The 16,204-nt window shown below is 48.7% G+C and overlaps 1 protein-coding gene across 1 annotated transcript in view; it reads left to right on the top strand.

Moving 5' to 3' along the window:
• NCSTN (nicastrin) overlaps nucleotides 1-16,204 on the top strand; it is a 39,982-nt gene that overhangs the window by 9,744 nt on the left and 14,034 nt on the right. The window contains 4 exon segments of the mRNA XM_087702939.1: nucleotides 2,558-2,664; nucleotides 6,025-6,177; nucleotides 13,360-13,464; nucleotides 14,897-14,968. Coding sequence (XP_087559065.1) covers nucleotides 2,558-2,664; nucleotides 6,025-6,177; nucleotides 13,360-13,464; nucleotides 14,897-14,968 — 437 coding nt within the window.

The raw sequence follows: 16,204 nt of genomic DNA, 5'->3' as shown, positions 1-16,204 counted from the left end.
AATATATTCAGTTTGTTCTGTTTTGACACTAACATTAAAAAGCCACAGTATACAAGTGCAATCATGCTTTAGAATTTAACCCATATTATATTTCCCCCCTCCCCCTAGATCCCCACCTCCCTTCCCTCCCCCCGACTTCCCAGAGCCCGTACACGGTATAACTTTTGACAATCACAGTCTAAAATATCTCTACATTGAACTCAGCTTCTTACTGTTACCCAAATTTTTAACAGTTTAAGTTATTACTGATGTTAAGCATAAGCTATCTGGAGTTTCTTAGTCCCGTATTTGCTTTGTGTATAATCAATCCATTAAGTCCTGTGGACTTCAACTCCCAGAATACCCCAGCCAGCAGAGCTGGCTGGGGGATTCTGGGAGTTGAAGTCCACAGGACTTAAAGTCGCCAAGGTTGAGAAACACTGCATTAGCGTGTCGTCTGGGTGTACATATTTTGTGCCAACATTCAAATATACAATCTTACTCATAATTTAATCTTCCTCTTAATTTCCAGTACCTTAAGTCTCTACTTTGTTTCCCCGAAAATGAGATCTCCCTGGATAATAAGCCCAATCGAGCTTTTGAGCCCATGCGCTGAAATAAGCCCTCCCCGTAAATATTGTAACACCACCGTAGCCACACTCGTCACCCCGTGCACCTCAAAAATAATAAGACCTCCCTGAAAATAAAGCCAAGGTCTTATTTCGGGGGTCAAAAGAAAATAAGACCCTATCTTATTTTGGGGGGGAACCTGGTAATAACAATCCCATTGTAATTTATTTAAATCTATTGCCGTATTTTATGGAGTATAAGACGCACCAAGGTTTTGAAGAGGCAATTTTTTTAAAAGTAAGTAGGTAGATAGAGGGATAGAGATGGAGAGAAAGAGAGAGAAATACAGTAGGTAGGTAAGGAGAGAGAATAGTTAGGTAAGTAGGTAGGTAGATAAAGGGATAGAAAGAGAGAGAGAGAGAGAGGTAAATACAACAGGTTGGTAGAGGTAGATAGATAGGGAGAGAGTGTAGGTAGGTAGGTAGGTAGGTAGAGGGAGAGAGAAAGAGAAAGAGAAGAGAAAGAGAAATACAGTAGATAGGGAGAGAGAGAGAGTAGGTAGAGGAATAGAGAGAGAAATAGAGAGAGAGGGAAAGAAATACAGTAGATAGGGAGAGAGAGAGAGTAGGTAGGTAGAGGGAGAGAGAGAGAAATAGAAAGATAGAGAGAGAATTACAGTAGATAGGGAGAGAGAGGGAGAGCAGGTAGGTAGATAGATGTTCCCAGGTGTATTTATCCATCTGCTGGAGAAGGTAATCGCTGACAATCTGCAGCACCTAAGACTCTGTTTCTGCTGGCACAGCACTTGATCAATCTAATTCTCATCAGTCAGTTAAAAGAGCTTTCCAAAAGGAAAAAAAAGTTTTTGCACTCTGCAATCCTCCCCAAAACAGCCCATCCCCCCCCCAAAAGGCATGAATAGCCTGGGGGGGGGGCTTGCAGAGTCCTCCTGGGGGAATGGGGAGGGGGTCACAAACGAGCAAAAAAAGCCTAGTTTTTGTCAAAGTTTTTGCATAGCCTTATGGAGGCTTATAGAGTGCTGCTGGGGAGGGGCAAAAATGGCCTGGTTTTTTTGTTCATTTCTGCCCTCCCAGCCCCCCCCCCCCCAGGAGTTCTCTGAAAGCCTCCTACGGGCTCTGCACAGCCAGTTTGGTGAAGGGGGCTTTGGGAGGGGAAAAAATGCTGTATTCGATGTATAAGACGCACCCAGATTTTCAGCCTCTTCTGAGGACAAAAGGTGTGTCTTATACTCCGAAAAATACGGTAGTTATATTGACTGTTAATACATTTTCTATACCTTAGAGAACTTCTTTTGCTATTAATTCTTATGCCTATTCTCTAACCACCGGTAAAAAAGATTCCCAAATGGTATAATGATCGGTTTGTTCTTTCCCTTCGATAGCCGCTGTCAATCTGTTCACTTCTGCAGGTTCTAATATTTTCCTAATCTGTAGGGCAGAGTTTCTCAACCTTGGCCACTTGAAGATGTCTGGACTTCAACTCCCAGAATTCCCCAGCCAGCAAATGCAACTTGAAGATGTCTGGACTTCAACTCCCAGAATTCCCCAGCCAGCGAATGCTGGCTGGGGAATTCTGGGGAATTGAAGTCCAGACATCTTCAAGTGGCCAAGGTTGAGAAACACTGTCCTAGACACTGAATTGTTTATAAACGAATGCTGGCTGGGGAATTCTGGGAGTTGAAGTCCAGACATCTTCAAGTTGCCAAGGTTGAGAAACACTGTCCTAGACACTGAATTGTTTATACACGAATGCTGGCTGGGGAATTCTGGGGAGTTGAAGTCCAGACATCTTCAAGTGGCCAAGGTTGAGAAACACTGCTCTAGATTGTTTTATTTGGTTTCCTAGTATGGTTTTGATTGCTGATTTAGTATCCCATGACTATCACCAAGCGCTGCATCTCGTGATTCTTGATGAATGCGTTTCTTACGCAGCAGAGGCAAATGCCTTGTGTGTCCAGTCACAAAGAATTCTCTCCTCTCCTCTTCAGAGGTGGTCTGTGATCCTCTCACCGATTACAACGTCTGGAGCACGGTGCGGCCGGTGAACGATTCGGAGAAGCTGGATCCAAAAAGCGTCGTCATCGCTTCCTCTCGAGTAGGTGTGGTGGGCTGGGCTGGGGGACATCCAGCGTCCTTTTCTTCTTCCGTTTACTTATTATTTATATCCCGCCCTTCTTGTCCCGACAAAACCCCTCTTTATGAAGTTACCGTGAAGTCCTCTCGTTCCTCACATCCAGCAAAGTCTTTCAAAGGTGGATTTACAGTCACCGACCTTAGCTGGCTTGGAGAGCTGCCAGGCCGATATCTGCAAAACTCCAAGCTGTACTTGGCAAGGAGCCTTTGAGAGTCACGAACCAATTAAGCGAACTAATTATCTCCTGCAAACTCCCCTCCCCTTTCGCTCCTCTTTTATTCCCTCTGGGAGGGGCCATTCACCGTCCACCTGTGCCTTTACTCCCGAGTCGATCCTTGTTCCTTAGATGCTGCCTTCTCCTGCGGCTCTGCGCGTACGCACTCTGGGAACAGGCTCCAGCTGTTCGTCTGCCCCGCTGGTGTCTGACTCCGAAGGCAGCTGATAACTGTCGGGCGGCCCTGGCTCCCTTTCTGCCCCCGATGCAGAGCCCTCATCAGATCCTCACCCGGCCTCCAGAACTGGCCCAGTTTCCTCCCCAGCCTCCGTACTGTCCGAAGCACCACAACAAGCGAATACATCTAATACTCCTTCCTCCTCCTATTTTCCCTCCAACAACGACCCTGTGAGGTGGGCTGGGCAGAGAGAATGAAGGAAGCCCCCTCTTTTCTGCACTGGGGAGCAAAGACCTGATTAAGCCCACCTTCTGACAGAATTTGGGAATTCTTGTGGGAAACAATTGCACTCTTTCCTTTTCCTCTTTTAATATAACTTGGAAGGTGTGTTTTATTCCACTTGGAACTGATTTGAAGGCCAGATTCCAAAAAAGGACGTGGAAACAGGGCCTCAATTTAAAAGCATTATTTGGGAATTCTGGCAGTGGGAGTCCCAGTTCCTCAAGGAAACAGCTGGCTTCAAATGACAAATTATAAACAGAATGCAGGCCGTCCTCAACTTACAACAGTTTGTTTAGTGACCTTTTGAAGTTACAACGGGCACTGAAAAAGGGGGCTTCTGGCTGCTTTTCCTCTTCCACCATTCCAGCATCCCCACGGTCACATGGGTCAACTCATAAAGTTGCCATAGTGAGAGAAGGGGGGGGGAGCGCATTCCACGCATAGCTTCGGCTAGAATCGGATCTCAGATTACGGCAGCCGGCTTAGGAGGGGTGCACCTCATTGGGGAATGTGATTGATGACACAGACTGAGGGGAGGGGAAGGAACAGGCATAATCCAAATGAGGCTAAGCTCTGACTGCAACGGGGGTATTGCCAAAATGGGGCTCCTAATAAATGACTGGGTTTCTTTTGAAACTTGGCTCGAAGCTCATGGATTAATTAGGGTTAGTTCTAATTCGGACCCTTGGCAACAGGCTCATGTTGATGACAGTTGCAGAGTCCCCGGGTCACATGACCCCCCCTTTTGCGACCACCTGACCAGCGGAGTCAACGGGGAAAGCCAGATTCACTTAACGACCCATGTTACTGTCTTAACCGCAGTGATTCACTTAACAACGGTGGCAAGAGACGAATTGTAAAAACGGGCAAAACTTAACGAATGTCTCACTCACCAAAGAACAGAAATTTTAGGCTCAATTGTGGTCGCACGTTGGGGACTGCCTGTATTATTATTATTTTTTTAAGGCTGGGAGCGACCCAATGTGGAGTAGGAGGGCAGTGATTTAAGTTGGAAAAGCAAGCAACAGAGGAAGAGAATGACAGGGATCTTGGAGGTCTTCTAGCCCAACCCCTTAAGTCAACCAGGGTGTCAGGGGTATGAAAAACTCCCCCAACGCGCATGTCTGGCACAAGGGACCTCACTCCATCCTGGACAAATGTCTCTCCAGTCTTCTTAGCGTTGGAGCCCCCGCAACCTCTGGTGGCAAGTTGTTCCACTGGTTAACTATTCTCTCACTATCAGGCAATTCCTCCTTAGTTCCACGTTGCTTCTCTCCTTGGTTAGTTTCCACCCGTTGCTTCCTCTCCTGCCTTCTGGTGCTTTGGAGAAGCGCCCCCTCTTTTCTGTGGCAGCCCCTCAAATACTGGAAGGCTGCTGTCACGTTCCCCCCCCCCCCCCCCCCCGCTTTTCATTCAAGTAGACACGCCCGAAACAGCAGCCTTAATTCATACATTTTAGACTGAGAAGGAAGACCTGCCTACAATTCAAGAATGGACATTGAAAGTCACAAACTTAGCCGAGATGGCTAAAATATCGGCGTATCTTAAAGACCACTCAAATGAGAGATATAAACGAGACTGGAAAAAATGGATTGACTATATACAAAATAAATACGGGACCAAGAAATTCCAGTTAGCCTATGCTTAAGATCAGAAATGATTTAAATTGTTTAAAGTTCGCTCAGCAAGAAGAAGCTAAGATCAACGTAGAGATGTCGTTAATTTCTTTATTTCTTTTTTCTCAATAGATTTTAGACTGTGTTTGTTAAAAATCCATACTGTGTACGGGTTCTGGGAAGTCGGGGGGGGGGGGAAGGAGGGGGGTGGGGGAGGGGGGGGAGGGAGGGGTATACATTAGGCTAGACAAGAATTTGGTGGTAAACTAGAATTATTTTGACACACAAAAAATTGTACTCCGATGTCTCACTGATTGAGGAATGATGAAATGTTTGTTTTAAAAGAAATAAAACTTTTGAACCCATACATTTTAGACTCCATTCCCCCCCCCCCAATATGTACAAAAAGGAGGAGCTCCAAAAGGCACAGCTGGGGTGGGAGGGGAGCATTCCCCCCCCTCCTAGGTTTAGCTTGATGGAGGGTCAGCTCCCTCCGGCCGTGGCCCTTGGAGGACTCAATTGAAGCCTTAGTGCAGAGGTCACTCTCTTCGGACACCAGCTGCCCTTTCTAAAAAAAAAACAAAACCCTACATGAGCTCGTTTCGACATGCCGGATAAATCTTTAATTTTAATTTGATTTAGAAAATTAAAATACAAAAACCCAAATTGGGGGGGGGGGAATGGCAAAGATAAAACAAACTGGACCCAACACATTTTTCTAAAAAAGTGAGTTTAAAGGATGACAAAATAAAAGGCACACGTTATCTCCCCCACTTTTCAACTGAACACCCACATCTCTATTGCAACAATAATTGCTCCCCCCCCCTTTTTGCAAAATGGGTCCAAAATTCACAACCTGCTGGGTGGATTTTGACCACCGACTCTTAGCAAACGAATGGAGAATGGATGCCATCTGGGCACGGAGCTTTGAACCAGGCACAGAAACTGTCCAAGCTGACTTTGGGGGACAGAAACGCTGGCAAAGCCTCCGGAACTGGTCGGACGGATTTCTTTGCTCTTCTTTCTGGCAGATCGACAGCCACTCTTTTTTCTGGAACGTGGCCCCCGGGGCGGAGAGCGCAGTGGCTTCTTTCGTCACCCTCCTGGCTGCAGCTGAAGCCGTCCATAAAATCCCCGAGGTTCAGTCCCTGCCCAAGAACATCATGTTTGCCTTCTTCCAGGGGGTAAGTTCAGCTTTTTTTTCTCCCTCTTTTTTCCCTGATCTCTGCGGTTTGGAAGAGATCTCTGATTTATTGGCTGGTTTGTTCGTTTATAACATTTATTTGCTGCCTATCTCTCGTATCCGACAACTCTGGTGGGCAGCTTACAAAATTAGTCAGAGGAACAGAGTGCGAAGGGACCTTGGAGGTCTTCTAGTCCAACCCTCTGCTCAAGCAGGAGAACCTGTACCATTTTAGACAAATGGCTGTCCAATCTTTTTCAAAATATCCAGTGTTGGAGCATTCACAACTTCTGTTCCACTGATTAATTGTTATGTCAGGAAATTCCTCCTTAATTCCAGGTTGAATCTCTCCTTGGTCAGTTTCCATTTGTTCCAGCTTCTTCTTCTGCTTTTAGGTGCTTTGGAGAATAGCTTGACCCCCCCCCACCCCCCCTCTTGCCCCCCCCCCCCCCGCCAAGGTGGCGCAGTGGTTAAAAGCAGCACTGCAGGCTACTGCTAGATCAGCAGGTCAGCGGTTCAAATCTCACCGGCTCAGGGTTGACTCAGCCTTCCATCCTTCCGAGGTGGGTAAAATGAGGACCCAGATTGTTGGGGGCAATATGCTGACTCTCTGTAAACCGCTTAGAGAGGCCTGAAAGGCCTATGAAGCGGTATATAAGTCTACTGCTATTGCTATTGCTATCTTCTTTGTGGCAAGCCCTGAGATATTGGAAGAAGGCTCTCACATCCCCTCTAGTCCTCCTTTTCACTAGACTAGACATTAACAGATTAACAGAGTTGGAAGGGACCTTGTGGGTCATCTAGTCCAACCCCCTGCCCAGGCAGGAGACCCTACACCATTTCTGGCAGAGGGCAGTCCAGTCTCTTCTTGAAAGCCTCCAGTGATGAAGCTCCCACAACTTCCAAAGGCAACTCCTGTTCCAGGGGTTGATTGTTCTCCCCGGTCAGGAAATTCCTCCTTATTTCCAGGTTGAATCTCTCCTTGGTCAGTTTCCATCCATTCTTCCTTGTCTGGCCTTCAAAGGTGCCTTGGAGAATAGGCTGGCCTCCTCCTCTCTTGGCAGCCCCTCAAATATTGGAAGATGCTCTCCTGCCTCCCCTGGTCCTTCTCTTCCCTAGACTAGCCAGGCCCAGTTCCTGCAACTGTTCATTGTCTGTTTTAGCCTCCAGCTCACCAATCATTTTTGTTCCTCTTCTCATTAAAACATTTATGCCATTGATCGTAAAAAAACACCCACAGCAGATAAAAATGATTCAGTCCCTGGAACCTGTAGCTGGACTGGGAAGGTCTCGCTTTTCTGAAATCTCGCTGAGCGACCATCCGCCCCCTCCACCGAAGCACGTCTCGTTGAGAACCAATTTCCGTGGTGTTTGCAAGCAGAGAAAAGCTGACTTGGGAAATAAGATTTGCTTTGTGGGGGGCTTTGTCGTTCTCAGCTAGGAAATATCACGCTCGGCAAGGGCGAAATTTCCCCCGGGAAATGAATGAAACAGCGAGAGAGAGAAAGAGAGAGAGAGAGAGGCAGGTGCTGCTAATCCCAGCTCCACCGGAGAAAAGCCAGGGGTGGGTGAGAAGGTTCCGGAGCAGTTAAATAGGAAACGCTGGGGGGGTTTTTTTGGGGGGGGGGGAGATGGTTTAAATCAGTGTTTCTCAACCTAGACAATTTGAAAAGGGATGGACTTCAACTCCCAGAATTCCCCAGGCAGCATGGGGAGTTTGTTAATTTGTGCCGGAAGCATCACAAAATAAAGCGTACTATATGACATAAGCTTTAAAATATAAAATACAAGATTAAAATATATGCAAATTAAACAGATCTTGCCCAGAAGTTTAAGTTTGTTTATTGTCATTGCACCTCGTACAATGAAATTAAATGCCATCTTCAGCGTACATCATACATAAGAAAAATACTTTTAAAAATACACACACACAGCCTTCACATTCTACACAATTGAATTGAAGCTAGCAATATTAGCCTGGGAGTTGAAATCCACCTATCTTCAAATGGCTCAGTTTGAGGAAACTGTTAGGCTTCGGTGCTCCAAAACAAATCTCTATATTTAGAGCAGCGTTTCTCAACCCCGGCAGCTTTAAGATGGGTGGACTTCAACTCCCAGAATTCCCTAGCCAGCCATGAAGCCCATTCCTCTTAAAGCACACCGGCTGCCTCCCCACCACCACCACCATGTTTTTTATTTTTATTTTACAATACATCCATATCAGTGCGTGAAAAGTGTGGCACCTGAGTATCATACATTTCAGTACAAATAAAAATAATGCTATTAATCACATTAGTTACATTCCCCAATCTTATGTAGTTCTAGTGTTAATACACATATTTGTATTAAATTCTAGGCTTTCATTCTTTTAATTGTTCAATGTTTCAATACGTTATTCCAGTGCCAATCGCAATATTGTTTAAATATACATAATAATACCCACATTCATTTTCTAATCTCCCTTTTATTATTGCTTTTGTCTTATAGTATAAAAATGTGTATACTCATATTCCCTTTCTGTCTTATTTCTATCCCGATTCTAACTTTTAATCATGCCACCATTATATTTAAGAACAAATCCTTTCTATCCATCATCTCTTGCCCGCTTTAAAGCTTTCATTGTTCGTTTTTTTTAACTTGCCTCTCATATTCCTGGACAACCACTTAAATAGGAGCCAGCCGTGTGCAGCAGCTGCCAAAAAAGCCAACACAGTTCTAGGCTGCATCAACAGAGGGAGAGAATCCAGATCAGGTGAAGGGTTAATACCACTTTATAAGGCCTTGGGAAGGCCACACTTGGAATACGGCGTTCAGTTTTGGTCGCCACGATGTAGAAAAGATGTAGAGACTCTAGAAAGAGTGCAGAGAAGAGCAAGAAAGAGGATTAGGGGACTGGAGACTTAAACATACGAAGAACAATTGCAGGAACTGGGAATGTCTAGTTTAATGAAAAGAAGGAGTAGGGGAGACAGGATAGCAGTCTTCCAATATCTCAGGGGCTGCCACAAAGAAGAGGGAGTCAAACTATTCTCAAAAGCACCTGGGAGTAGAACAAGAAGCAATGGGTGGAAACTAATCAAGGAGAGGAGCAACTTAGAACTGAGGAGGAATTTCCTGACAGAAGAATTAATCAGTGGAACAGAAGTTGCCTCCAGAAGTTGTGAATGCCCCAACACTGGAAGTCTTTAAGAAGATGTTGAACAACCATTTGTCTGAAACGGTATAGGGTTTCCTGCCTAGGCAGGGGGTTGGACTAGAAGACCTCCAAGGTCCCTTCCAACTCTGCTATTGTGCTGTATTGTATTCCTCTCTTGGATCTTTATCCCTCTCTGCATCTACGCCCTGACTTGAAACCTTCCTCCCATCTCTGCCCTTTCCCACTGTCTCGCTTTCAAAACTGCCTTCCTGCATCTGAGCTTCCCTTTTTAAATCTCTTAAGATGTTTTCCCCTCGGTTTCATTTCATCAGCCCTCCGGCTGCCTCAAAGAGATCTCCTCCTCCTCCGTCCCCACCTGGGCAGGTGTAACGTCTCATCAGCGGAAGTGTAGCCGTTTCTTAAAAGATGCCGTCACAGCTTTCCTGAAACAGATCCCCTTCCGACATGCCCAACTTCATTTCCCAGAATTCCCAGCAGCAGGCAGGGAGGCCCAGGGGATTCTGGGAAAATGGGAGTCCGGATCGTGAGAAGCACCTCAGGCTGAGGGATGCTGCAGCAAATCGGGAGCAGAGTCTCGAGAAGGGTTTATTCTGCGTCCTAACCCTTGGGGGGAAATGGGCACGGGCAGTCCTCGAGTTACGGCCACAACTGAGCCCGACGTTTCCCTTGCTTAGCAAGGCAGCGAAGTCAGTTTGGCCCCAGCTTACGACCTTTCCTGCTACAGTTGTTAAATGAATCCCTTCAGGTGTTAGCAAGGCGGTCGTTAAGCGAACCTGGCTTCCTCCATGGACTTTGCTTGCCCGAAGGCCACAAAAAGGGATCGCGCGACCGTCGTAAACATGAACCAGTTGCCAGGTTTCCAAATTTTAATCTGGGGGCCGCGGGGATGCGGCAACGGCCGTTAAGTGTGAAAAAACAGTCATAAGTCACTTTTTAAAGGGCGGCTTGTAACTTTGGTCACTGAACGAGTTGTTGTAACTCAAGGATGACCTGCCTTGTCTCTGTTTGAGCACAGTGAGAGAACAATTGGAATGGGGGGAAGAGCCAATAGTTTTAGGGGACAATCCCAAAGCTTCTTCCCCAACCGGAAAGGCCCGTTTCCTGCAGCCGGAGGGCCGCAGCTGTGGGCAGCGTGATTGTCCCCACGGGGCAGGGGAAGGCCCTCGCCCGCCCCCCCAGCAACTGGCACACGCAGGCCCTCCGTCTCCAAACACGGAGTCACGTGGAGCGGATTAAAAATATATGTGCACACGGAAGCACAAATGGCAGCTGCCAAAAGCCAGGAGGAGATTTGAAGAGGGAGGGGAGGGGAGGGGAGGGGAGGGGGTGCTGGTTAGCAGCTGATGTTCCCCTCCAGGCAGGAGGGGGGGTGAGTGGGGGAGCTGAGTTCGAGCAGCACTGTCAACTTTTACAGGAGCTTCTGGGCTGCCGTAAAACAATTTCTCTTCCCGCTGTTCCCACCACCCGATGTGGGGGGGGGGGGGATTGGCTGCGGTGCCTTTCCAGAGACGGTTGCACAATTTGGCCTTGTACAGTTGTGATTGTGCGAGAAGAAGCTGTAAAGTGGATTGGTGTCCCTCACTTAAGAAACATCCCCCTCCCCTTGCTTAGCAACAGAAATCCTGGCCTTCCCTCCCTCCCTGTCACTTCCTCCTTCCTTTCCTCTTTTCCTTTCTTTCCTCTTTTCCTTCCTTTCTCCCTCTCTTTCCTCCCTCCCTTCCTTTTCTCTCTCTCTCTCTCTCTCCCTCTCCCTCCCTTCCTCCTTGTCACTTCCTCCTTCCTTTCCTCTTTTCCTTCCTTTCCTCTTTTCCTTCCTTTCTCCCTCTCTTTCTTCCCTTCCTCCCACCCGAGGTGGCGCAGTGGTTAAATGCAGCACTGCAGGCTACTTCAGCTGACTGTTATCTGCAGTTCAGCGGTTCAAATCTCACCGGCTCAGGGTTGACTCAGCCTTCCATCCTTCCGAGGTGGGTGAAATGAGGACCCGGATTGTTGTTGGGGGCAATATGCTGACTCTGTAAACCGCTTAGAGAGGGCTGAAAGCCCTATGAAGCGGTATATAAGTCTAACTGCTATTGCTATTGCTATTCCTTTTCTCTCTCTCCCTTCCCTCCCTGTCACTTCCTCCTTCCTTTCCTCTTTTCCTTCCTTTCTCCCTCTCTTTCCTCCCTCCCTTCCTTTTCTCTCTCTTCCTTCCCTCCCCCTCCCTCCCTCCTTGTCACTTCCTCCTTCCTTTCCTCTTTTCTTCAGTCACCGGGAGACAGTGAGTTCTAGTCTCACCTTAGCTGGCTTTGGGCCAGTCACTGCCTCTCAGCCCAGGCCACCTTGCAGCGCTGTCATTGGGGGGAAAATAGGAGGTTTCCAATTAGATTGTGTTGTGTTGGATATAGAATAGGAGAGTTGGAAGGGACCTTGGAGGCCTTCTAGTCCAACCCCCTGTTTAGGCAGGAAACCCTACACCACTTCAGACAAATGGTTGTCCAATCTCTTCTTAAAGACTTCCAGTGTTGGATCATTTACAAACCCCTGGAGGCAACTTCTGTCCCACTGATTAATTGTTATCACAATTAATTTCTCCTTCGTTCCTCATTAGTTCCTCATTAGTTTCCTGTGGCTTCTTCTCCTGCCCTTCAGGGGCCTTAGAGAATAGCTGGACCCCCTTCCTCCTCTCTGGGGCAGCCCCTCCAATATTGGAAGATGCTCTCCTGTCTCCCCTGGTCCTTCTCTTCCCTAGATTAGGTCTACTAGTTCAACCCCTGGCCAAGAAGGGGACCCTCCACCATCCTTGACAGAGGGCAGTCCAGGCTCCTCTTGAAAGCCTCCAGGGATGAAGCTCCCACAACCTCCGAAGGCAACTCCTGTTCCATGGGTTGATTGGTCAAGAAATTCCTCCTTATTTCCAGGTTGAATCTCTCCTTCCATCCATTCTTCCTTCTCTGGACCTTCAGGGGTTTTGGAGAATAGCTTGACCCCCCCCCCTTCCTCTCTGTGGCAGCCCCTCAAATATTGGAAGATGCTCTCCTGTCTCCCCTGGTCCTTCTCTTCCCTAGACCAGCCAGACCCAGTTCCTGCAACTGTTCATTGTATGCTTTAACTTCCAGGCTTTTGATCATCTTAGCTAGATTAAGATAAACAGAATTGGAAGGGGTCTTGTAGGTCATCTAGTTCAACCCCCTTGTCCAAGCAGGAGATCCTACACCATTTCTGACAGAGGCCAGTCCAGTCTCTTCTTGAAAGCCTCCAGGGATGAAGCTCCCACAACTTCCGAAGGCAACTTCCGTTCCATGGGTGGATTGTTCTCCCTGTCCTTATTTCCAGGTTGAATCTCTCCTTCCATCCATTCTTCCTTCTCTGGACCTTCAGGGGCTTTGGAGAACAGCCTGACCCCCTAACTCCTCTCTGTGGCAGCTCCTCAACTATTGGAAGATGCTCTCCTGTCTCTCCTGTCTCTCCTGGTCCTTCTCTTCCCTAGACCAGCCAGGCCCAGTTCCTGCAACCATTCATTGTTATGTTTTACCCTCCAATTCCCTCATCATCCTGACTGCTCTTCTCTGCCCTCTTTCCAAAACCTCAACCTCTTTTTTACATTGTGGTGACCAAAACTGGATCCAGTACTCTAGGTGTGGCCTTACTAAGGCTTTACAGAGTGGTATTAATGCCTCCCTTGATCTTGATTGTATCCCTCTGTTAATGCAATTGAGGATTGCACAGACTTTTTGGGGCTGCTGGCTCCTATTTAGCTGGTTGCCCACTAAGACTCCAAGATGCCTCCCTCTCAGTCGCTGTTGTTAAGAAGTTTGACTATAATCCAGCGTTTCTCAACCTTGGCGACTTTAAGTCCCGTGGACTTCAACTCCCAGAATCCCCCCAGCCAGCTCTGCTGGCTGGGGGGATTCTGGGAGTTTAAGTCCACGGGACTTAAAGTCGCCAAGGTTGAAAAACGCTGCTATAATCACTCTTAGAGAATTGCACAGCAAAGGTGGCAGATTTTTGGAAGAAACCTGTCTGGATTTTCCCTCCCCTCCTCAGGAGACCTTCGACTACATCGGCAGTTCCCGCATGGTGTACGACATGCAGAAGGGACGCTTCCCCATCAAGCTGGAGAACATCGACTCCTTCCTGGAGCTGGGCCAGGTGAGAAGAGGCCAGCCGAGGCTGCCGGGTGCCTTGGCCTGGCTGCTCTGGGGGCCGTTTGGCTTCGGCTGCAATTTCCCAATTTTGGGAACGGGAGAGAGAGTTACAACCGAGAGTTGGGTCTTTGACACGTGAGGACAGGAGACAGGCCGGGGGATTTTGGGCCATTCACCAGGGGACTGGGAGTTCTAGTCCAGCCTAAAGCATGAAAGCCGGCCGGGGGATTTTGGGCCATTCACCAGGGGACTTGGAGTTCTAGTCCAGCCTAAAGCATGAAAGCCAGCCGGGGGATTTTGGGCCAATTCACAGGGGACTGGGAGTTCAAGTCCTGCCTAAAGCATGAAAGCCGGCCGGGGGATTTTGGGCCATTCACCAGGGGACTGGGAGTTCTAGTCCAGCCTAAAGCATGAAAGCCGGCCGGGGGATTTTGGGCCATTCACCAGGGGACTGGGAGTTCTAGTCCAGCCTAAAGCATGAAAGCCGGCCGGGGGATTTGGGGCCATTCACCAGGGGACTGGGAGTTCTAGTCCAGCCTAAAGCATGAAAGCCGGCCGGGGGATTTTGGGCCATTCACCAGGGGACTGGGAGTTCTAGTCCAGCCTAAAGCGTGAAAGCCGGCCGGGGGATTTTGGGCCAATTCACAGGAAGACTGGGAGTTCTAGTCCAGCCTAAAGCGTGAAAGCCGGCCGGGGGATTTTGGGCCAATTCACAGGAGACTGGGAGTTCTAGTCCAGCCTAAAGCGTGAAAGCCACCCGGGGGATTTTGGGCCATTCAACAGGGGACTGGGAGTTCTAGTCCAGCCTAAAGCATGAAAGCCGGCCGGGGGATTTTGGGCCAATTCACAGGAGACTGGGAGTTCTAGTCCAGCCTAAAGCATGAAACCCCCTGGGTGAATTTGGGCCGGTCCCCCTCTCTCAACCCAACCCACAGGGATGTCGTTTTGGGGGAAAAACGGGATGAGATTTAATGCAGATTGGGTGGATTAGGGGATTTAGCCTAATCGTCTCCCGTTGCCTCTGTCTCGGGATAATTGGCGGGGGATTATCGAGCCTTTCTGATTCCCCGCCACAGAAATGGACTCCAAACGATTCAGAGCAAGGAGAGAACCCTCGGCCAAGCGCCCCTCCCCTTGCACCAACACAGCAATTGGATCCAAAATTTCCTCTGTGGGGGATATAATATCCAATATCAATGGTTCCCCTTTGCTCTTCCTTGTGTCCTTTCAGGGCAAACCGCTGCGTGCGTCAGATTTGGCCGCGGCTGATTTTTAATAGGTGGCTGCCCCCTGTTCACCTGGGCAAGGTGCTTTCCCTCAGTGAGGCCTCCAGCCTGTCTCTGGTTCTGCTTTTGCTGCCTATGGGAGGCTCCGTTGGGAAAAAAACAGCCCGGGGCAATCTGGCACATGTGCCCATCGCCTTCCCTCTGTTGCAGGTTGCGCTCCGGAGTAACGCCTCCCTGTGGATGCACACGGATCCCACTCACCGGAAGACCCCCGAGATCGAGTAGGGGGCGTTTCTTGGCTGCCTGGTCCGTCCGTCCTTCCTTCCTTCCTTCCTTCCTTCCTTCCTTCCTTCCTTCCTTCCTTAAATCCTTCCTTCCTTCCCTCCTTCCTTCCCCTCCTTCCTTCCTTCCTTCCTTATATCCTTCCTTCCTTCCCCTCCTTCCTTAAATCTCTTCTTCCTTCACTTCCTTCCTTCTTTCCTTACATCCATTCCTTCCTTCCTTCCTCCTCCCTTCCTTCCTTCCTTCCTTATATCCTTCCTTCCTTCCCTCCTTCCTTCCCCTCCTTCCTTAAATCTCTTCCTTCCCATCCTTCCTTCTTTCCTTACATCCATTCCTTCCTTCCTTATATCCTTCCTTCCTTCCTTCCTTCCTTATATCCTTCCTTCCTTCCCTCCTTCCTTCCCCTCCTTCCTTAAATCTCTTCCTTCCTTCACATCCTTCCTTCTTTCCTTACATCCATTCCTTCCTTCCTTCCTTCCTCCCTTCCTTCCTTCCTTCCTTATATCCTTCCTTCCTTCCCTCCTTCCTTCCCCTCCTTCCTTAAATCTCTTCCTTCCCATCCTTCCTTCTTTCCTTACATCCATTCCTTCCTTCCTTATATCCTTCCTTCCTTCCTTCCTTCCTTATATCCTTCCTTCCTTCCCTCCTTCCTTCCCCTCCTTCCTTAAATCTCTTCCTTCCTTCACATCCTTCCTTCTTTCCTTACATCCATTCCTTCCTTCCTTCCTTCCATCCTTCCTTCCATCCTTCCTTCCATCCCTTCCTTCCTCCCTTCCTTCCTTCCTTCCTTCCATCCCTTCCTTCCATCCATTCCTTCCTTCCTTCCTTACATCCCTTCCTTCCTTCCTTCCCTGTTCACCAGAAGGTTGGCTTCCCACAGGATCCATGGCTCTCGGCCTTGAGTGCCGCAGGAGAGCCTCCGCCAATGGCCATCTGCTGGGAGGCTCATGGGCTTCCTCGGATAGTTGGTTGGCCACGGTGAGAGCAGATGGCTGGGCTAGGTGGGTCAGGGGTCCGGTCCAGCTTCGTCTCTGATGTCCCTGGCATCTCCGCTGAACGCCACATGGCCCCTTCTGCTCCTCCAGTCCCTGAGACACGTCGGCAGATGCTGGCCTTCCTCTGTGTGTGTGTGTATGTGTGGGGGGGGGTGTTTGCCACTGTGGAAAGTGCCCCTCACTTGAGGGGTCAGCATCTCATCCTCCTCCACTCCCCACACACCCCCTCCCTTCCAGCCCT

This window comes from Thamnophis sirtalis, unplaced genomic scaffold (genome assembly GCF_051295495.1).
Source record: "Thamnophis sirtalis isolate CommonGarterSnake01/CBP01778 unplaced genomic scaffold, rThaSir2_p1.2 scaffold_18, whole genome shotgun sequence".
NCBI classification, from domain to species: domain Eukaryota; kingdom Metazoa; phylum Chordata; class Lepidosauria; order Squamata; family Natricidae; genus Thamnophis; species Thamnophis sirtalis.
The sequence above is the reverse complement of the archived record's forward strand: the minus strand, read 5'-3'. Positions and strand labels throughout refer to the sequence as shown.